Genomic DNA, 23417 nt, shown 5'->3' on the forward strand with positions numbered 1-23417 from the left:
AAAATTTTTAATGATTTTTTTTTTAATTTTTAGTGTGTTTAGGGCTTGTTTGGGTGAACTTTTAAGAAAAGATCTTTTTTCGAATTATCTTTTTTTAAAAGATCTTATAGAGAAGTAAAAGTAATTTTATGTTTGGATATCTCATGTAAAAATGTTTTTTTATCAATTAATTATGTTTGGATATAACAATATAAAAGTACTTTTTTGTTTATTTATTACATAAAAAACATCTTTTTTTAAGGAAAAAAGATCTTTTAAAAAAAATATAAATTACAGCTTCTCAAAAATATTTTTTTTTTTAATTTTACTAGTGCTTTTACTTTTATTATTAGAAATTTGCCCAAACATGCACTTAAAAAATTTCTAGTAGTAAAAGTAAAAGTATGAAAAAAAATTCTTTTTTGAAAAGCTACAAGGACTTATTTGGACGACATTCTCGAAAATTTTTTTAAATGATATTATTTTAAAAGATCTTTTACAAAAGTAAAATAAGATAAAACTATTTTTTAGTTTATTTATTATATAAAAAATATCTTTTTCTTAAAGAAATTTTTTTTTAAAAAAAAGATGTAAATTATAACTTTTCAAAAAAGATATTTTTTATTTTTCTAATGCTTTTATTTTTATTATTAGAAATTTTTCAAACACACTAAAAAATAAATTTTTTTTATCAATTTAATGACACCCAAACAAACATTTTATATCTTTTAAAAAAATTTTCTTAAAAAAAATATTTTTTACATAATAAATAAACAAAAAATATTTTTATCTTATTTTATCCAAACATAATTAACAAATAAAAAAAAATTTTATATGAAATATTAAAAATAAAATTACTTTTATTTTTAAAATTTTTTTTTTAAATATCATTAAAAATTTTTTTTAAATGACACTCGAACAAATTTTTTACCGATTTGAAAGGGTTATTATTTTTTTTTCTATGAGTGTGAAAGGGTTATTTATAGTAACACCTCTCTATAAATAAGAGGTTGGAGCGGCTACTTTGTCCTTCTTACCCTTTCAGCTCTCCAGATCTTTCCGCAACACACAGCCAACGAACAAAACCTTCTTAGTTCTTTCACTTTCTCTATCTTGTTCCCAAATCTATCTTCTCTCTCCCTCTATATAACATCGCATCTCTTTCTCATATAAAAGAACCGTTCTTTCGAATCCTTCCCGCTTTCTCCACTCTCTCTTACACTCCCCTCCTCAATTAAGTTTCAATTTTTCAAAATTTGTAGATTCTCGTCTACCCATAACCTTAATCCGAACCTAATTTTGCCCTCAAAGGTCCGATCTCGCTTGCTCTGTCTCAATCGACATATATATATATATACAACCCCTCTTTTTATTTTATATTTAATTAAAAGGAGAACAAAGAATTTTTGGGAATTTGTCTATAGTTGTTAGGTTTTCTATTTTGACTGTTTCTTTCCTCAATTCTTTTTGGGGAAATATGGGATCTGAGTTCCTTTTCATTTTTCTGGGGGTTCTTTCGGTAAAAATGTTTCCTCGTGTTATGAATAAGGGTCAAGATATTGTATTGTGGTAAGAATTTTGTTCAGCTATTAGATTTTTCATTCTTTTTCCTAGTTTTTTTATTTTGGGGAGATTTTAAGATCTGGGTGCCTTTTTTTTTTGGGGGTGGGGGAGGAGAGGGTATATATTAAATATTAATAATTATTTTGGTTGGAATAGTTCCTTTTATGTAAGAAAAAAAACGAGGATGAAAATTTGGTACTGACCGAGTGTAATGTTATATAATTATTAGGGTACATGGCTGACCAAGGATTGGAGGGTAGCCAACCAGTGGATCTGACCAAGCACCCTTCTGGGATTGTGCCTACCCTTCAGTGAGTATCTATCTGATCTTCATAATTTTGTCTTTGTATATAATTTACAATAGAACACTTTAATGAGGTTTAGTTTATGTAGCTGACTTTATGTGTTAAAGTTTTGTTGTTTATCTTGGAATATGTAATCACTTTGCTTTTATAATCTGATAACCAAATTATTTGTACCCCAGAAATATTGTATCAACGGTCAATTTGGACTGTAAGTTGGATCTTAAAACGATTGCACTTCAAGCTCGTAATGCAGAGTACAATCCCAAGGCAAGTTTCACTTAGTTGATGTTGAATTTAACTTATGCATATTGTTCTAAGCTGTACAAACACTTTGCTCTATCATAATTATGGTTTGCTTAGGAACTACATGCATTTTGTCCATGTATCTTGCTTTTCGAAACATATAAACATTATATTCGAAACATATAAACATATGTTTATATTTGATCCAAAATCAATAATTAACCTTGTACACTCTGCTAATAGTTGTGTTATCATCCTTTATAGCGTTTCGCTGCTGTGATTATGAGGATCAGAGAACCAAAAACAACTGCCCTCATTTTTGCTTCTGGCAAGATGGTATGTTCCTTAAACTAACCTAGTATTCTGTTATAAATGCTGGTAGTGGATATCACTGTCCTCAAATAAAACGGTGGTGAATTTTTTTATATGCTACTACTTTTGCTAATTGATCATCTTATGATTCATTGTATTCTGCCATGATTTCAATAATGCTCTTGCTTTGGGATTTTATTCATGATTGGATGATTCTTGTCACTTTAGTTGAATTTGTCTCTTTTAAGCTTTAGCTTACATTCCTAATGTTAAATTCCATTGGTATGGCTAGGTGTGTACTGGAGCGAAGAGTGAGCAACAGTCTAAATTGGCCGCAAGGAAGGTATGCATTATTTTTTTCTATTTATCCTGTATGTTACTGAATATCCGTGAAATGGAGCTTTAATTAGACGGGTCAAATATGTTGTTTGTGATAGTTTGGCTATAACCCTGCTCATTCTGTCGTTTGGAGTAGAATAAGGTTCTTATTTGTTTTCATCCTCGTTGCATGTGCATGAGTATCCATTTGCCTTCTTTCTTCATATTGAAAGAGAGGGGGTGGGTGGGTTAGGATGCTCTTTATTCCTAAAAATTTGTATCATCGTCTAATTTTGCATTTTCTTCCGTTAGTACGCTCGAATTATCCAGAAGCTTGGTTTCCCGGCCAAATTTAAGGTAATACTTCTGTTATATCTTGTTATGTTTACGAAGTATTTTCAATCTCTACTGTTATATCTAATATTAGTTGACTCATTTCATGCTTCAGGATTTTAAGATTCAGAATATTGTTGGCTCTTGTGATGTCAAGTTCCCCATAAGACTTGAGGGTCTTGCATATTCCCATGGTGCTTTCTCAAGTGTAAGTTATTAACTTATTATTTAACATTATTTTTTTTTAATGGGTTTTGGGTATCTCATGACTTCTACATTAAAAATAATTATATCGAGATGGAATTATGTACCCTGTGAGATATTATATATAGAGAACTATATGTTGTCTAAATTTTAGTTTCTCCAACTATTGAGAGCGTTGATCTGACATGTATTGAACTCCATATGCAAAACTGATATTGAACAACCTTAAGCTGGTTTTGTTTAGTTATTAATGTGATGCTGCTGCTGTCTGGCTATGCTCAATGTTTCATTGAACGCTGCAGAAGGCTATATTTCTTTCTTGTGTATGATATTTTAATGAGTAACATGGTGGGAAATAGTGAACCTTAATGAATGGTATTGTATTCATGAAACAAGTTGCATGTTCAATAAATTCCCATGTCATCAAGTTAAAGAAAATGTTGAATAAATCTTCAACTTTGCTGTTTGTGGTGTTAGTACGAACCAGAGCTGTTTCCGGGGCTAATTTACCGTATGAAGCAGCCTAAGATAGTCTTGCTTATATTTGTCTCTGGGAAAATTGTGCTAACAGGTGCCAAGGTAATATTCCTTCGTATTTTTTGTCTGTTCTTCTCATTTTGGTTTTGATGTACTTGTTCCCAAGATTATTTATTTTGTTTTCTTTCCATATTCTAGGTGAGAGATGAAACTTACACAGCATTCGAGAACATATATCCCGTGCTTACTGAGTTCAGGAAAAACCAACAATGGTATGGATGTGGTTCTATTCATTTTAACATAATTACTGCTATTTATTGGTTTACACTTTGAATTGTAGCTGTAATATTGGTTAATTGCAGAGATATTGGACTCTACAATTTAACATTTCTTGCTTTCTAGCAAATTTTCCAGAAAAAAGGTTTTGTTATTCATGTTTGCCTTGTACACTAAGTGTGCACTCTAACCTCTCGCCTTTGGATGTGGTGGTATTTATTCATTTAAGAAGATTCCACACCCCATCCAAGGGCAGAGACGGAGTGCATGTTAGCTTGTGTACTGGACTTTACAAATATCATCTCTTTTTTTTTGTTTATTTTTTATTTTGAGGGTCCTAATGAAGTATTTGATCAATTGTGACAGATTTTTTTTCAAGGGAAGGAGCAAAGTGCCACTAAAGGAATGTTGTTCCATGGAAATGTAAATATCAAAACAAAAGAAAAAAAAAAAAAAAGAACATCTGGATTGATATTAGTTAAGACTCATTTGTTTTAGTTGTTTTTTTGTTTTGAATGTTCTAGTAAGGTGAAGCACATTGTTCTATTCTAATTGACATTTCAAAACAAAACACGATTTTGAAGAGGCAGAGAGGTGTGAGAGAAGTGGAAAAGAAAAAAAAAATATCGAGGAGCTAGAAGCAAAAAGGAAATTTTATGCATGTAAAATTGCAACCACAAATTGTCCGAAAAAAAAAGCTTTGATTATTGAAATGCACGTTTTTTTTTTATTATTATTGAAATGCACGTTTTTTTTTTTTTTGGGATTTGGACAAGTTTGCCGGATCCACTGCCGAATTCTATAAAAATTATGGAGTACTTTTCTCCGAACTCTTTAAAATTTTTAAAATATACGTTTTTAATCCATATCATCATCATCGTTTTCAAAAGAGTATATAGATTTATAAATAGTATATTTTTTTGGTGACTTAAAAGAAAATAAACAAAAATTAAGAAAGAAAAAAAAAATAAGAAACTGCTTAAGAAAGGCGGTGCTGTTGAATATTACTCTCAAACTCCTTCTAAGGTAATGGAATGGAAGCTCTATTTGGGGAGAATCTCAAACTCTTTTTAAGGCAATGGAAGTTTCACTTAGGGAGAAATAGTCCTCATTGCAGTCTTTGCCATGATGTCTGCTATTGTATTTGCATCTCTCAAGATCAACCGAAGATCAGCACGCCATTTTTAAGACATGATATCTCGGATTTTTAACACCAAAGGATCAATAAATCCAGAGCAATATTGTAAATTATTGATAATAGTAAAAGCCTCCACACAGTCTGTCTCACATATAATGTCTCTTTGTCTCGAGTCTCATGCTAAAAGAACATATAATGTCTCTTTGTCCCGAGTCCCATGCTAAAAGAAAGCCTCTCCAAATAGCAAACAACTCTCCTTGCAAAATGCTAGGACTCTCAATTGTTCCCAGACAGCCTCGTTGCCACCTTCCCTTTCAATCTCTGCTAACACAAGCAAAACCAACTCGACAGCCTCGTTGCCACCTTCCCTTTCAATCTCTGCTAACACAAGCAAAACCAACTCGAGCACCACTGCCAGTATAGCTAGCATCACAATTAATGGTTGAGGGGATAGATAGTCGTTGCAACTCAAAAATATTTCGAAGCTCCTTTTCTAAGGACAAAGCCATACCAATCACCTTGTCTGTGGTCCAATGCTGGTGAGAATGAAATATCTCGTTATTTCTCGAACACCAAATCCACCATAGACCAGAAAGGAATCTAAAGGGGCGCTGTTTGCTATTATATAAGAACCAACTCATCAAATCCACTGGTTGATCGGAGATCCCTAAAGCTTGCCAAACAAGTTGGGCTTTTGGATAATCCCGAATACAATGTAAAACCGATTCCTGACCTAAGAAACATCGTGGACAACTATCTGTGTGCGAAATGCCCCTCCTAAAACGAAATGCAATAGGAAAGAGCCTCCCGAAGACATAGTCAGGCCAAAAATTTGTGCTTGAAACATGTTGACGCCAAAGCCAAAGTCAATTATCCCTATTCTCCCAACTAAACATCTTCTTACTGAGCCACAAATAACCACTATGAGCATCATAAACCTTTGAGACCGCATCAGTCCAACACCAAAGTACACTCGTCTTCAAAAATACATGTTACACTGTAATAAGCCATATTTAACAAAAAATTTTTAGTTATAAATTAAAAAATAACTATTTTTAAAAAATAAAATACAACTTATTTCTGTGTACTCTTGTGTACTCTCATGTACTCTTGTATATTAAAAATAAAATATAGAAAAGTACAAGAGTACATAGGAATAAGTCGTATTTTATTTTTGAAAAATAATTATTTTTTAATTTATAATTAAAAAAAAATCCTTGTTAAACATGGCTTATTCCGAGCCCGTGTATTTTTTTTAGACAATAATAATGGTTGCCATTCTTAAGTGCCACTATAGGAATGATGTTCCATGGAAATGTAAATATCTAAGGCAAAAAAAACATTTGGATTGATATTAGTTAAGACCCATTTGTTTTAGTTGTTTCTCTGTTTTGAATGTTCTAGTAAAGTGAAGCACATTGTTGTTCTATTCTAATTGACATTTCAAAACAAAACATGATTTTGAAGTGTGAGAGAAGTGAAAAAAAAAAAAATATATCGAAGAGCTAGAAGAGAAAAGGAAAATTTATGTATGTAAAATTGCAACCACAAATTGTTGCACACATTTGATTTTGATTTTGATTTAGACCGTATGTAACTACTTATATGAGAACAAACTTGCCTAATTAAATCATTGTAACAATTATAATATTGTAATGTGTCCATAGCTATAGCTTCTATGTGGAGGCATATTTTTTTAAGGGTTAACTACTAAAAATGTCTTTAAATTATTTAAATGCCAATAAAAATGTATTCAAATTTTGTTATCGATAAAATTGCTTTTAAATAATTTAAAAACGTAATAAAAATATCCAACTGTAAATATGTATTTTTAAAAAATGTCTTAGATATTGAATTTTGATATAATAAAAAATAGAATATTATTATTCTTAAAATTTGGTGACTTTTTTGCTAAGTATATATATTTTTTTATGATTTTTTAAAAATATTATTGGTTGTTAATAAAAAAATATATACTAAAAAAAATTACCAAATTTTAAGGATAATAATATCCCAGTTTTCTAATTATACTTGCAAAAAATCGTATCAAAATTCAATCTCTAATGTATTTTTTGAGAAAATACATATTTAATATTAGATAATTTTGCAAAAAATTTAACATTTCAAAAAATACATTAGATGTTGGATTTTAATGCGATTTTTTGTAAGTATGATTAAAAAAATGATATATTATGATTTTTAAAATTTGGTAATTTTTGCTAAGTATATATTTTTTGTGATTTTTTAAAAGTATTATTGGTTGTTAAAAAAATTTATATATATATATATATATATATATATATATATATATATATATATATATATAACGAAAAATTACCAAATTTTAAGGATAATAATATCTCATTTTTATAATCATACTTGCAAAAAATTGCATCAAAATTCAATCTCAAACATTTTCTAAAATATATATTTATTGTTGGACATTTTTATCGCGTTTTAAAATTATTTGAAGACATTTTTGTCGATAGTAAAATTCGGATGCATTCTGTTAGCGTTTGAATAATTTGGGAGGTTTTTTATGGTTAACCTAATAATTCAAGGAAAAGAATCCAATGAGTGGCAGGTAGATTCAAGAAATGTATAAATGAGTTTTTTCTAATTAAATTTGAGTTAACTAATTTCTTACTCAACATTACAATACATAATTTTACCTTCAGTAACAACAGATTTATAAATTACTCAAATAACATATTTGAGTTTGTATAAATAGAAAAACAAACAAATAAAAGAAAATCGAATATGAAAATTAAATTGAAAAATACAATACGAAAAAAAATATATTAATAAATGAACCTACCTTGCGATTGAAAACTTCTTGGTTAGTACTTAGTACATGAATCACATACAACTTGTATATATAGCAATGCTAAAATAATATTTAGAATTAAGCTCTAATCTATCAAATTGTTTCTTTAATTTCCAGTGTATGTATTCAAGGAAACTTTTAATTCTGAAATGGAGACAGTGCACATTTTCTGTCATATTATAATTAAAAAATGAGTTATGGTCCTAGAATCTTGATACATTAAGGGAAGCCATCTGAAATGGATATAGTACGCATAGATGATAGATGAGATCATGAAAGCTTATGAACAAAAAAGATTTTCTGAATAATGTGATGAGATTCTTCAGATTTGGACATTAGATGTTTAGAGCAATAGTTGAGATTCATGACACAAGGATAATGTCACAAATAATTTATTAAGTGTATATATAATATATAAATGACTTAATTATCCATTTAATTAGATGGTTAAAAAAAAATCTAGATAAGAGAAAAAAAAATAAATAAATAAGAGTTACACGTATTATACTTGTGAGAGAAGCAATTGAGAGAGAGGAAGTTAAGAAAAAAAAAAAAATTGTGAATGTAGCCACGTAATTTATGAGAATAAATATTCAGTATATGTTTATATTGAGGTTTGTCGAATTGGAATTTGAATAAAAGTGATTTTGTAGAATTGATTTTGAGTAGAAGTGAGTTTATGCCAACATTATTTATATTTGACAATTTTATACTAAAATTAATTTTGATAAAATAAATATTGTTTAGATAATATTAGTTAAAATTACTTTTAGATAGATAATTATTAAAAAATATAATATTAAATTATAATGTTATTTTTTTAAATATATTTAATTTTTTTTATACTTTTTTATATAATATTTTTTATGATACTCTATTTTAGTATGTTATAATTTTTTATTATAATAAAAATTAATATTTATTTATAAAATTAAAAATAACATATAAAAATTAACAATTTTTTAAATATTTTAAACGCACTTTTATTCTCTTTAATGTATTTACCAAACACGCCGTTAAACTTGGTTTCAAATGTCAAAATTCTTTGTCACCGAGGCAGTGACATGGTAGAAGATTTGTTGGCCTCCATAAAGGTTGTATCGAGTTCAAATTTTGGATTAAACTCAGAAAGTGAAATATAAAATTCATAGTAATGTATGTTATGCAAAAGAAAAAAAAAATCAAAATTCTTTTATTTTGTACTTGATTGTTGATTCTGTACATTTGTGACTGTGTGTGTTAAACATTCCATTAGAAGAAAACCTGTTTTGGGTTAAGAACATGGTTAATTATAAAATTTGAATCCTTTAGCTTTTGAATTTTCACTTTAGAAAGTAAAGTGTAATTTCTCATTCTTAAATAATTTCTCTCTCATATTTTTTTATCCCACTTATAAAATAAATGATGAGAGATTAATTATTATGGTTTTTTTTTCGGTCATACAAACTTAATATTATTTATACTTTTTAATAAAAATATAAGATTTTAAAATTAAATTGAGTTTGCTTTCCTGTACATATTATAACTTTTTTAAAAATACATTAGTATTTAAAACCTTTTCTATTTCATAAATATGATTTGAAATAAATTAACTTAGCACAACTCTATTATTGTATAGATAATGACTTGAAAAAAATAGTATGTATACTTTTAATATTTAATAACATTCATCAATCATTACTATCAATGTTAAAAAATACACAAGCATATAAATATGCAAGTATAGCCCACTAAATACTCACCAATTAAGGGAGATGCATGTCAAGAAACACAATATTATGAAATTTTCACGCAAATGATGTCAATGTACGGTTCTATGAACATTCAAATCAAGTTTCTAATATCTCCCATATTTAAATATTATATGTCCACATCCAAGTCACAAACAGTTCAGAAATCAAAGTTATTTTTCTTCTTTCCTTCATCCATTTTACAAATGGATTTAGTGAAGGGAAATTGAGATAAAGGGAGACCAAAGAAGGCATGGATTGAACCATGAACCTTCCTTATTGATCTCACCATTTAACTGAGCCAAGAATGAGTTGCCTGAGATGAAACTCTCTATTGTAACGGTGGTCTCCTCCAAAGTTGGATGAGACAAAGCTCACCAACTTCATCTGCAACAATATTAGCCTTATATAGGATTCAAAGCAATAATGGACAAACACACAACACTCTTAATCATGTAAAGGAAAGTTTCAAAGTATAAAGTTATTTACATGTAGATTTGTAAAACTTCTTATCATGGGTATGTCTTATATTTGTTTCCATTACTAAAAACTTTCTATATTCAAAATGACAAGGAATTTAATTTTTATGCACTGTTAGTGTAAAACAGTTTTACATGTGCATTCAATCGCGTAACGGCACATCCGCAGAAATAACTACCTTTACATTGACTGAATGAATAGTCATTTGAAAGAATGATGTGATTGAACGACATTGTAAAACACTATCAGTGCATCAAAATAAAACTCGATGATAAGGTTGTTGACATGCTTTTGATTTCGGATTAAAACCATGTCTGCTATACATGTATATGTATCAAATACTACTATGTTAGAATACTTTTACCCACAATAATCTTTAGAACAAATAGACAAGGTTGTAAAGTGTTTTCAGGTTACCTTTAGAGTCATCATGTGCCAGAGGGAACCACCAACTTGGGGGGAGGTGTCATTCAATAGCCCCATTTGGGGCTCCATGCATAAGCATGCCTTGCCTTTCTCCACCAAAGCAATGTCCCTCATTTCTTCCATTAAACTGTGAATGGTACATTGAGGACAGACCATTGCTACCATGGAAACCAATGGTGAAATTCTGCATTTTCTCCATGTCGTGAACCATGGACTGCGACACAACATAGTGATCATTGTTGGAATGTAAAGGAGCCGCGGAAAGCGAGCTTCCGGATTCCATTGAGGGGTTTACACTGTTGTTGTTGCCTTCAAGCTTCTTTGTATTAAGAAAGCGACCACCATTACCCCTTGCCCTTCTCATAGCATGAAGGTGACGCGACTCATGAAGATATGGCTGAAAGAAAAGAAATTAGTGAAACAAGTTACAAGTTACAACCATCAGTAGTAATAAATATCACTTATTGGACACAAATGAAAGATCTAAAGTTATGCAAAACATTCACTCAAACACCTACTAGTGTGAGGAATGATGAAGCCTCAATAAGCATCATGGTCATTTGTGATATTTACCGCACTAAATGACCATGATCATGTACAGAGAAAAACACAATGCTAGACTCACACAGTATAAAAGCATCCGGTGTTAATGCAGGATCCGGGAAAAGGCCGCACCCAAAGGGTGTAATGTACACGGCCTAACCCGATAATTATATCAGTGGCTGTTTCCACGGCTTGAACCCATGACCTTGAGATCACACGGAGACAACTCACCTATTGCTCCAAGGTTCCTCTTCTAGACTCTCAGTATATAATTTGAAGTAAAAAAATTGAAAATTTCCATCTAATCATAAAGGACCTCCTATATCAGCAATTTCAAATCCTATGTGTCCAAAGTCCAAACTGTTTAGGTCACACTTATGCTTTGTGAAGGTAATCTTAAAATGGATAAGTTGCCCACCCAGAAAAGTATGGATTCAGATTTTATCCGAAACAAGTAACAGAAGTAGTATGATCCAAATGTTATCATCATAGACTAGTTGATACCAGATATGCTTATGCAGAATCATTCCACTTACTAATCGTCGTGGAACGGAGAAGCATATTTAAAGATAAACTGATGTTCAGGTGACTTTTCCTAATACATAAACTCAACTCTCATATCAAGAGTAACAGAACTTTTACGTTCTTCTGATATTCAAAACTCCTAAAGTGTTCTAAAATCTACAAGCTCCCCATTCTCGTAGCAATAGAATCATTCATTTCAAGATGGTACTTTCTTCAAAATTTGGATATCAAATGTACCTTTCTAACTTTAATCACTTTCTTTTCGAGCTCGGCCTTAGCACGTGACTGTCTTCTTCTCAGAATACCATGATACTGCTTTGCATTGACATAAACCGGCTCCTCTTCCATTTCAAGTGGCAAAAGCATTCTAGCATGGTTCATCCCATACAGCTGAGGGTTTATCTAGAATCATGGCAACAGCTGTTAGGACTAGAAATAAATCATCAATAAAGTAACATTTCACTAAATTGATTGAATAAGAATATTGAATATAACTTAGAACAGAAATCCATTAGAGAAAAGGAAAACCATCCTGAAAGGTAACACATTTGCAGCGATTACCGCCTAAAGGACGTGAAGAATCCGGCTTACAGAATGGAATAGAACAAAAAGGCATTCAATGCTTATTGTTACAGTTTTAGCATTGCTGAAATGCATTACTTCTAAGTGAACAAGTGATAAGACATGTCTTCTTGTTTGCATAATTATTGTTATGTAGCAATTTTGGTAACTATGCCTAATTATGGTCTGCTATTTATGCAAAGAATATCTGAGAGAGAGAGAGAGAGAGAGGAGTGTTCGAGTGATAACCATTTTCGTAAACACTGTACGGAAAATCCTAGATAGTATACCATAGTTTGTTGCCCATAGGGTGTCAAGCCTCCACCATAATGTGCATCAAAATAAGCTTGTGAAGTTAAAACCTGCATCATATTCAGAACTCCTATTATGTTTGTTTTACTTTTAAACCAACATAATATATGTGTATACTATACAAACACATGGTTCCAGATTCTGTAAACCGAAAAATAAGAAAATGGAGAAACAAAGAAAAAGAAGATTAACAGTATGGAATAGATTTATGCACTATAAACTCAGTAAACAAAGGATCATGCCATAGTTGCATATGACTGAAAAAATTAGTTCCAAAGGTCTTACAATTGAATGACCAATGCTTTCAGTCTCGGAATTCGGACCAAGGTGTTTTCCCATGGTAAATGGGGTTGAGGAAAAAGCATGTTTGATGTTCTGGTGCTCTTTGGTAACATCTCCACCTGAGAACAACAATCAAAATTTCTATAAATATCATATTCATACATTCCAGTGTATATGCAAAAGCACAATTCAGTTCCTGGTAATTCTACTATGCACCTCATGCAATTCCCTACCTATATTCTATTTAGGTTCAATTGCACTTTATTTATTATTATTTTTTATAAAAAATGAAAATAAAAGACAGTTAACGAATCAAAATTCTTATCCCAATAGGTGGAACCGGCTACATAGATCAAATGATAACCGTTTTTTTCTTTTGACCAAAACCAAGACAAAAAGACAATTAACTAACCAAAAACCATCATTTGAGATACAAATTCCTCCCTTTCAAAAAGGTTACATATAGTAGATAAGTTACTTATATTTATGACAATTAAACCCTAATTTGAAGGTCATGGAACTCATTGATGACAAAGAGTCCTATTAAATGTGAGAACTTCAATTGGTTGGAGAAACTGCAGTAGCAAAATTGCAACTGACCTGAAGTTATTTCAACTCAAGTCTACCAAAACAATAATTCTCCCCTCTCACTAATCACCTCTTGCCACGTGGAAGATAGGCAATAACTTAATCGGAAGTATATTTTAACAATTTAACCATTAAATCACAATATATAAAGATCATTTATACCAAATTTCAAGAAATCGCATATCAATAAGCATGCAACTGAAGAACTATTGGTTTATTATATTCTGAACATATATATTATGTTGATTTTTAAGGATATAAAAAGTATAGCAAATGATTATGAATTGACATGAAATTTTCTAGATATAGATCTATAAGATATAAGTTTCTAATCCAACAGTTGAACTTTTTAAAACAATTACACAAGCAAAAAGCTATTCAACAGTGTAACATATACTTAAATTGACATCGTTGTCATTTGATCTTAACACACACACACAGACACACACTCTGAGCAGGGATTAATGGGACAGAAAAGGGACGAATATGGCTCCTCTAAAGTAAGCATGTTGATGTTCATAAAGTGATAAAGTAAAGGGTTAACTGTTAACTGTTAACTGTTAATGAATAACCAATGGTAAATCAATAGCTTTCATCATGTATAGGACTCACCAAATGATGAAATGTTAGTTATCCTCTTGGATTTCCCACTTTACCAATAAACTCACTTTAGAGAAGCCAAATCCAGGACCGATACGATTTGGGAAAGTGTTATACTTACTCAAAACCAGAACATCTATGCATTATGCCAAAATACAGACACCTGAGTTATCAATTCCAGGTAGTGATTGAGAAATCAAAGACTGCATCTGTTTATTGAAACCAACAACTTCATTAGTCTCTGATTGTGTTGTGACTGTGCCACCATTCATGGCTGATGAACCATTCAACTGCTGATCTACTGATGATGATTTTGGAGCATTCTCACCGGCTCCGCCGCGCCACCAGGGCTGAGCATAAATGGAAGCTTGAAACTGAATCTGCTGGCTTCGCTTCGCCCGCCATTCGTCTGATTCGGGTTTTCCTGGCATCTTAAGTCAAGTATTCCCTGGAACCAAAACAAATATACAACAACAAATTAAACATTCTAAAATCATATATATACAAAAACAAACTTAAATTCCCAAAACACACAAAGAAACAAATAAATCTCAGTCTGTTAACTCCATTAAACTGAATTGAATGTTGCATCTATGAAGTTGAAAAGGAAACGAATTTGAAGACCTACCCTCTACTCAGATAAACCCCAAAGAAACTTGATTGTGATCAACCTACCCTCTTTGTTCTTGACCTGGAATCGGATTTATTTATTGCTAACCTGAAATTTCTATATAGAACAAAGTAAAGATTACCCTTTTTATATTTTCATTTTTAATTTCCGTTACTACACTAGAAACCTCAAAAAATCAAACTAATATTCACATGTTTTCTTCCCAATCAAACATTAACCACTAAACAGAAAAATTCCGATTTTCTCAGAAGCAATAGACAAAGATTAAAACAAAAAAGGAAAACAAGAAAACACAGAACAGTAGAATGCGCTTTTGAACTCTCTAGTCAAATACGATTCAAAGCTAAGGTTCTCATGAGTTTGAAGCATAGAAGACAATTTCTTCTTGTTGTTTTGGTAAAGAACTTACTATGGTAGGAGCTATGCTTTTCACTCTTCAGAACTGAATTACATTGAGATTGAGATAAGAAGACCCTTTCTTTCTCTCTCTCTCTCTCTCTCTCTCTCTCACTCACAATGGAGCATGATGCAATGATGAGAATGAGAATGAGAATTAACCTATATGAATAATATTTTTTTCTAATGAATTTTAATTAATTAAATAACTAAATGTAATAAGAAGTATATTTTATTTCTACTTCACGCAAAGGTCTATGTCAATGTCTGATCTCTGATGTCTCCAATTTGGAAGAAAGAAAAGAATGAAACCAGAATGATCTAATTACTTTTACTTGAGTGCAATGCAAGAAGAATTGATATGGCCACTCACTTTGAAACCCCTTTTTTTCTATAAAAACTTTGCTGAAAAGTGGATCAAGCTTCATCCTTGTGTCACCTTATTCAATGTAGAATATAAGAAATTATAAATGAAGCATGTTTGGGTATATTTGTGTAATTGTGTTGTGTGTGTATGTGTGAGTCATTGACTTTTGAGAATATTAGAAAATAAATTATCATTTAATATTTTTTCTTGGCAATTTGTTCTTAGTATTTTGAAAAAATAACATGGTTGAGAGATTAAATTATTTAAAAATTAAAAAAATTATATGATTAATATACTTTTAAAATTTTATTAGAGATTAATTTATCTTATATTCTAAAATATTAGTAACTATTTTGTCTGAATTTTTTTATTAGTTTTAATTTTATTGAAAACAAATATTATTAAAACCAATTTAAATTACTGCTCTTATTTTGATTAATGTGAACTGCTTACTAGTAGGATTAGTATATTTTTAATTTTATATTAGAGAAATGGTTGTGTTTTGCGTAGTTATTAAAAGTTAGTGTGTTTTACACTTTCATTCCGCTGTCAAAGTTATATTCGAAGAAATCGGAGAGTCTATTTTTTAAATTTTATAAATTTGACCCACAATTTTGTTTAATGATAAAAAAAATCAACCACTTAAAAATTGGACCCTTCTGCAATCTCAAATTCAAACTCATCAATCTAAAAATCTAATCCTCAAATTTCATTTAAAATTTTAATTCACCCAAATCTGAGTCTCTAATTTGGTTTTTACAATTAAAAAAAATCACCACCATATTGAATTAAAACACCCAACTTTCTCATAACTAAGGATAACAAAACAGTAACTTCCATTACTAAAAAAATAAGTCGACAATCCTTTTCTTTTAGGATATTTTTTTTGTTGTTGTTGTCTTTATTTGGATAATTTACTAAAGGACAAATCTGTTTTGTCTATGTTTCTTTTTTACTTTCTTTTTTTTTTTTCACTGGAGTTAATTGTTTTGCCAATTTCAATATTAAATAAAACAAAAAAATATTTTTCTAATGTATTTTATTCTTGCAAAATAGTTTATTTTTATCTTGGCACAATAATTATTTTGTATGTTTTTATCTTATTATACTTTTTTAATTAAGTTATTCTATTAATCTTTATATTTTTAAATTTTTAATTAGATTTTAAATTCTTATACTAATTTTAAATTTGAACTTAGATCTTTTTAATAATAAACATTAAGATAAAGTATTATTTTGGTCCCAAAATTTAGAGTGAATATTATTTTAGTTTTTAATCTTTTTATTTTTATCCCAAAACGTTTAAAATAGTATAATGTTATCTCACTATCAAATTGCTCACCAACATTTAACAAAATTGATGTGCTGTTAATAATATTTTTGTTAAAATTATATTTGTTCAACATCTTCTTTCACTTTTACTCTCTCAATAAATCCAAATCCTATTTTTCTACTCTTTTCTTTTTTCTCCTCAAACATTTTTTGGAGAATTAATAATATAAAAAGAAAAGAAAGAAAGGAGTAAGAAAATAAAGTTTGGACTTATTAAAAAAATAAAAGTGAGAGAATAGGTTGAGTATTTTAATAAAAATATTATTAATAGTACATCAATTTAGTTAATTATTAATAAAAAATTTGTTGAAAAAATAATATTGATATTATTTTAAACGTTTTATAATAAAAATATGACGATTAAAATATTAGGAACCAAAATAAAATTCACTCCAAACGTTAAACCAAAACAATACTTTATCCTAAACTTTATAAAAATGTTTATATTCATCTCACACCACTAATAAATATGTTTGAGTAGATTCTGTCAAGTTAAATTTTTTAAATAGCATGATACAATTAGAAATTTAAAACTGGCATAAAAACCTAATTTTTAATAAAATTATAAAAATAAAAAAGTAATTTAACTTTTTGTTTTCTATATGTATCTTAGTGTATATTTGTCCAATCAAACATATTACTTATGATTTTATCTGTGTAATAACACATGATTGATATTACTAAACTCTATAGTCTATACCTCACATGACTTGGTTTGGTTTGAATGGAGGAGCATCTCCAAAAGAATTATTTTTGAAAAAAAAAAACAATACTTGAAAAAATTGAGATAAATGTTTAGATGTGAAACTAATTTATTTTTTTAGGAGTGTTAGAGCTAGCAAAATTTGTGATATGTAGTCCTCGGTTAGCCATTATCAATATTTTTAATGATGTGAGATAATATCTAATGGTATAGAATTATTCATTTTTGTTTTAATAGTTAAGTGCTGACCATATTTAATAAAAATGTTGGCCTCTAGACTTTCTCTTATTTTTTATTTCATTAAACATTAATTTTAGAATTTAATTTTAATGCACTAATAATGTAAAGCGTTTTACGCAGTCATAGAATTACATCCATTTTTTATGACTATTTACGCTGTTAATATAAAAAGTTATTATTTTTATTGATATGATATTACATAATTAGATCCATGTGTAAAATTATTTTATACCCACGGCGCATCAAAATTAAAATTTTTATTTTATTTTATATTTTATAAAACTTGAAACTTATTTATTACAAATTTTTGTTAGAGTAATTTATCCGAACAAAACTTGATAGAGACCTGTTTTATATGTCTTACTCGGATTAAAAATTTAAATAAAAATTACTATTCAAAAGTCAAACCTCTAAACTCTTCATCCTTCCCCAAAATCAGAAGTCCAAAAGAAAAGAAAGCTGTGTTTAGTTGTTTACCGTTTTACTGATTGGCCTTCGCCGACGGTTCAATTCCTCTCTCTCCCACAACCGCCGGTAATCCTTCCTTCCTTTCTTCCTTTCTTCTCTTACACACTCACTCATTCATTCTACTTCCTCTCTTTCTTTATTTTTAAATTCCCCATTTCTTGCGTTTAGTTCTGTTTTACATAATAATATTCTCTCCAACTTCTGTTTGCTTATTCTTCTTTTAATTCCTTTCTTGCAACTTGTTTTTATTATTATATTTGCATTGTTATTACTTACTCCTGCACAATTGAAGCATCTATGTGGAGAATGCAAATGCATATGCACTACTTTGTTCTCTTCCCCAGAATGCACGTTATCTGTTTGTTAAAATGCTTCACTTGATTTGGCATTTTCATTTTTTTCAACTTTCATTCTCACTGTTATAATTACGATGTTTTTACGTATTCTAGACAAGGATAATGTAATAATTCATTCTTTTTATTAGTAATAAAAGAAATTATTATGAGTCTACTAGGATAGATGGAACAGTGACATATGCTTTATATAAATCTTTGGTGTACTTGTCTTTGTTTGATAAATTTGAGGAATTTAGTTCGCTCTAAAGATTTTGATTTTGGGATTTTTTTTTTCAATTGATTTAATTCGCTCTACGCTTAAACAGTATCACTCTAGACATGATATATAATAGGGCTCAATGACGTCGTTTGTTCCATGTAACCAATCCCACCTAGTGGGATGATGCTTTGTTGTTGTTGTTGACTTGTTGTTTAGTTATTTTGTTGGATAATCCTGATGAACGAGTTGAACTAGAAATTTTATAATTAGAAGCAAGGTAGCTGACATTGTATATTTAGAGATGGGGGAATTTTGGTGGTCCCTTTTGGGTGCTGCAATCCCTTTGGTTGTTGCAGGACAAGCTTTTAGGGTGAAGAAGAGGAATGCAGAGGAGCAGAGGCTGAAGAGCACGAGGGGAAGAGAAAGGAGCTCCGATGAAATCTTTGTCTGCGAAAGGGTATGCACATCGAAGAGGATGTTGAAGAAGGTTGGCTCGTTCTCAAAGGACCCCATTCCTGATACTTGTGTCACTGTCTGTGGTGTATCTGACCTTGATGCGTGCGCTGACGCTTGCGCTCGCACTGTTTGTGTTAACCAGCATCAGGTACCTAATTGGAATGACATATGCCTTAGGAGGTGCCAGAGTGAATGCCTGAAACTCTCATCTCAATCTTCCTAACTGATGGATTGTCAGATTTACTGCAATGAAAAAGTTTGTGTATACATTTGCATGTTTTTGTTTCATCATTTTAACTCTATAATCCCAGTTTTCTTGGGTAACCCTATGGAAATGCAAATGGGAAATTAGTCAACTAGATAGATCATAGTTCATTTATGATCAAATGCTTGTTTCTTTTGCTGCTCTATCTGTAATTTCTGGTGGCATTCACACACGTTCAATGTTGTAGCATTATGTTATGATTGGCAACAAAGCAAAGCGAGGACGGCAACGCGAAATGCTCAGCGGAAAATGTAATGTTGCCACAATGGGAATGGGTGTGAGTGCTGCGCGAACTTTAGACTTCGGTGCATGAAGTGTGGAAACATTGCCATACTATTGCTCAATTTTCATTTCTATCTTAAGTATAAAATATGCTTTCTGTCTCTGACTTTTATAATTTTCTTAAAAAATATTCATAATGTTTAATTTCATTTAATTATCTCTGATATTTTTTATTTGTGTCAAAATTATCTTTACACGTTAATTACATCTAAAATATTAGGGATACAAATCAAAATATCTAGAGATAGCTTTGACACAAATTAAACATGTTAGGAATAATATTGATTGAAATTAAACGTTAGAGGTTTTTTTAAAAATTGTAAACTTAGAGACAAAAAATATACTTAACTTCTGTCTAAAAATACTAACTGTCCAAGCAGAACATTATTTAATATATTGATCATACTCTTGCTGCCCATTATTGTTCCTGAAGTTTACCGTTCTTATTTATGTCTCTTGGACAAAACATTTGTGTGTTTGTTTCTGTTTCTATAACTAAATGAGTTTCTGTATCTATTGTTTTTGTATTTCTGTCTCGAATAATTTTCAAATGCAACTAAATCTGTATTCTTTTTGGTCTTTCACCTCTCTAAAAAACTATCCAGCAATTGATGGCAGGAACCTTCTTTAACTGAAGACCAAGTAACTGTAAGAAGCTAAGATCAATAACAAGGAAAATACACCCAAAACCTAGAAAATAAAGACAACTTTACAAAAGAAACATGTTTTGTAAAATAATAAAATTGAAATTTTGAAAGTAACAATCCAGCAGTTTTGCTTAAGCCATAAGGTAGTGTTTGGAAGAGAGATAGAAATTTAGAGACCGAAACTGAGAAACAGAGATTGAAATAAGTATTAGTATTGTATTTGGTATAAAGTGGGAGATAGAGACCAAAATAAGAATGAAACTCTAATTTAATTTGCACAAAAGATAAAGTTGGAATTAATTAATTGAAATAGGAGTATTTTAGATGTAAAATGTTATTAAAATTTCAGTCTCCATTTCTAAAAATTTCAGTTTTTTATGTCTCTACTTTTTGAAAGTACTGAAATTTTAACAACAAATATAATATTGAGTTCTAGTCTCTCAATTTCCGTCTCAATACCTCAAAATAAACGCTATCTAAGAGTTCATCTATATCAAAGATTTTTATAATTTGAAAGTGTATATTATTATTCTTTAATTAATAATATCACTTATCTATATTCTTATGAAATTATCCTCACAATGAAAAGCTTCTTCTATCACTATAGAAAATAAAATAACGAAAATAGAAAAAAAAAAAAAAAAAAAAAAAGAAAAATCACTCAATAAAAAAGTGACAATATCATTTTCTTTATAATTGTTGGACATATAAATTAGACATGTCCATATGCTTAGAGATTACGTATGGGGACATATTCATGATAAGTGTGAAGAATAAATTCCATGCTTTGTTATGATAGAAGCAGAATACCATGGAGCATGAAACCAGAACATTCAATTCCATAATTCTTTTTGGTCCCGGTTGATATTTCCATGTATTTATTTATTTATTTATTTATTTTTGGTTACAATTCCATGTATTTAATTTGATCAGTAGTAGCTCCTTTAAATTCAATTATGCTATTGCTATGTTAATCCACTGACGCCGAAGGTAGTCCCACCAGGCCACAAGTAGATATAGTTTCGAGGGCAAAAACAAGAAAGAAAGAAAAGATTTTTTTTTTTTTTTTTAAAAAAAAGGTGCCGTTCTTTGCTAGATTAAAGTTATATGATTTCAGCGAACTTGAATTAATTTAGTGATCCGTTCATTAGTCTATTTAAGTATTAAAAATTTGAATTATATTTTATATATATAGCAATTCATTGACTATAAATTTTTAAATAAAATTTTAATCCATGATAGATTAATCTTTAGTTTGTGGTATTGAGAGATATCGTATGCAAATAAAGAAAAAAAAAATATATGATTTCCTTATCTATCTATATACCTATCACAATATTTGATCAATAAACACCTTAAAGATTATAAAACTTAGAAACCTTTACTAATCAAGTAATCATGATCTCTTTTTGGTATTAGTATTTTTTGTGTTCCTTTTTTTGTATTAGTATGATATTGTGCCCGTTATTCTTAATTAATTCTAAAACAATTATTAAAATTTATAAATCAATCATAGTTCGTAAAATTGTCAATTATTTTTTTATCATTTTTGAAGGATTGTAATTCTTGTTTTTTTTAGGAGATTATTTCTAATGTCAGCAAGTTTATCTTGATGAATATATCTAGGTCAACTTTGGTTGTTCCCTCATTTATAGAATCTTTACCGAGGCATACTTCATAAATCAATAATGGTACGAATTTACACATTATATAATCAAAGAGAATTTTTCCAAATTTGAACTAGATAATCTTTTTACTTGAAACTATAGAACAAATAGTGGTGCCTAATTAAAGAGAGCTATCTATCCATGTATTTACTCCCAATATTATAGTATCTACCATAGTACCATCCATAACGTGTCGCAAGAATAAACAAAGGACGCAAGTGCGCCCTACTTTAAATCTTATGCCACGTGTGGCGTGTCATCCCTACTGTCCGTACGGCCATGCCACACTAGCGTTGGCGTATTGTCGTTTTGCGGAATTTTGTTGGCTCTTTTGTCGTTTAACCCGCAAAAGGAGTGAAACGTCGTCTCAGGTCTTAGACAGAGGGAGACACGGGCAGAAGCCACGAGGCGCGTGTAGATCATGAATTCGTCGCATATAAAATAATATTAAAATATAAAAATATACATTAAAAATAAATTAATATATATATATATATATTTATATATAAATATATAATAAAAATATTAAATTTTTATGTGTATATAAAATTTTTATAAATTAAAATTTAAATTAAAAAATTAATAAAATAAAAAAATGAGTAAAGTATCGTTTTTGTCCTCAACGTTTGGGGTAAGTCCTATTTGTATCCTTAACGTTTAAATCATCCTATTTGTATTCTTAACGTTTATAAGAGTGATTCAATGTTATCCTACTATCAATTATACTAACAAATCAGATTATATTTTTCAATTATTCTCACTTGGATGTATTCATTCTCAATTAGGTCTCACTTGGATGTGTTCGATTTTAATATTATACTCACTATTTGTGTTTAGATTCAATTATGTCCCTAGAAAAGTGAACTGTGTAAATGTTGTAGGAATTAGTTTCAACATTTGATGAGCTATTTTTCGGAATAGATCATTGATTCTATTCCAAACATTTGTATTCTAACTTCAAGAAGAGATTTTTAAAATTCAAAGTAAAGCGCTCATGATGTGTAATTGACGGCAGGATAACATTGAATCACTTTTACAAATATTAGGGATACAAATAGGACGATTTAAACGTTAGGGACACAAATAGAATTTACTCCAAACGTTTGGGACAAAAATGATATTTTACTCTAAAAAAATTAATAAAATGATCAAATAAAAAATTAATTATTTTTAAATTAAGATATTAAAATATATATTTTATAAAAATTATAAATTTAATAGTAATTAAATTTTTTTTATTTTATCAATTTTTTATTTTAAAGAATTTAAATTTTATATATATATATATATATATACACACAAGATGACAGATGGCGAGTGTTGAAGTTGCTATAGCTTATGTAGAGTGTTGTGCTGTTTGCGCTATCATGGATGATCTTTTGTCGG

At 29.5% G+C, this 23417-nt stretch overlaps 3 protein-coding genes across 7 annotated transcripts; 2 read left to right on the top strand and 1 right to left on the bottom strand.

Moving 5' to 3' along the window:
• The first annotated feature begins 985 nt into the window (after positions 1–985).
• On the top strand, positions 986–6602 carry LOC107613529 (TATA-box-binding protein). Of its 4 annotated transcripts, none has more exons than XR_015896658.1 (11): positions 986–1290; positions 1772–1853; positions 2027–2114; positions 2355–2426; positions 2695–2745; positions 3033–3077; positions 3169–3261; positions 3735–3836; positions 3933–4006; positions 4377–4487; positions 6507–6602. XR_015896658.1 is itself a non-coding variant. In XM_016315570.3 (10 exons), coding segments are annotated over exons 2-10 (603 nt in total). In that variant the 5' UTR covers positions 986–1290; positions 1772–1776; the 3' UTR covers positions 4378–4599. The 4 variants fall into 4 exon arrangements, 2 of the variants coding, with proteins under 2 accessions (XP_016171056.1, XP_020965525.1); XR_015896659.1 differs by having other exon boundaries at positions 988–1548; XM_016315570.3 differs by lacking the exon at positions 6507–6602 and having other exon boundaries at positions 4377–4599.
• A 3134-nt stretch (positions 6603–9736) lies between these two features.
• LOC107612920 (nuclear transcription factor Y subunit A-1) lies at positions 9737–15390 on the bottom strand. 2 transcript variants are annotated; one of them, XM_016314708.3, is made up of 7 exons: positions 15063–15390; positions 14186–14470; positions 12838–12953; positions 12531–12602; positions 11917–12081; positions 10603–11008; positions 9737–10092 (listed from the first exon to the last, which is right to left on the bottom strand). In XM_016314708.3, the coding sequence occupies exons 2-6, from the start codon at positions 14451–14453 to the stop codon at positions 10652–10654; spliced, it is 978 nt and encodes a 325-aa protein (XP_016170194.1). In that variant the 5' UTR covers positions 14454–14470; positions 15063–15390; the 3' UTR covers positions 9737–10092; positions 10603–10651. The 2 variants fall into 2 exon arrangements, with proteins under 2 accessions (XP_016170194.1, XP_088353347.1); XM_088497221.1 differs by having other exon boundaries at positions 14651–15091.
• A 2676-nt stretch (positions 15391–18066) lies between these two features.
• On the top strand, positions 18067–20231 carry LOC107612921 (uncharacterized protein At5g64816). Its single transcript, XM_088496149.1, has 3 exons — positions 18067–18225; positions 19014–19318; positions 19623–20231. Exons 2-3 carry the CDS (start codon positions 19016–19018, stop codon positions 19746–19748), a joined length of 429 nt encoding a protein of 142 aa, XP_088352275.1. The 5' UTR covers positions 18067–18225; positions 19014–19015; the 3' UTR covers positions 19749–20231.
• The last annotated feature ends 3186 nt before the right edge of the window (positions 20232–23417 follow it).

This window comes from Arachis ipaensis, chromosome B8 (assembly GCF_059453495.1).
Source record: "Arachis ipaensis isolate K30076 ecotype BB chromosome B8, ASM5945349v1, whole genome shotgun sequence".
NCBI classification, from domain to species: domain Eukaryota; kingdom Viridiplantae; phylum Streptophyta; class Magnoliopsida; order Fabales; family Fabaceae; genus Arachis; species Arachis ipaensis.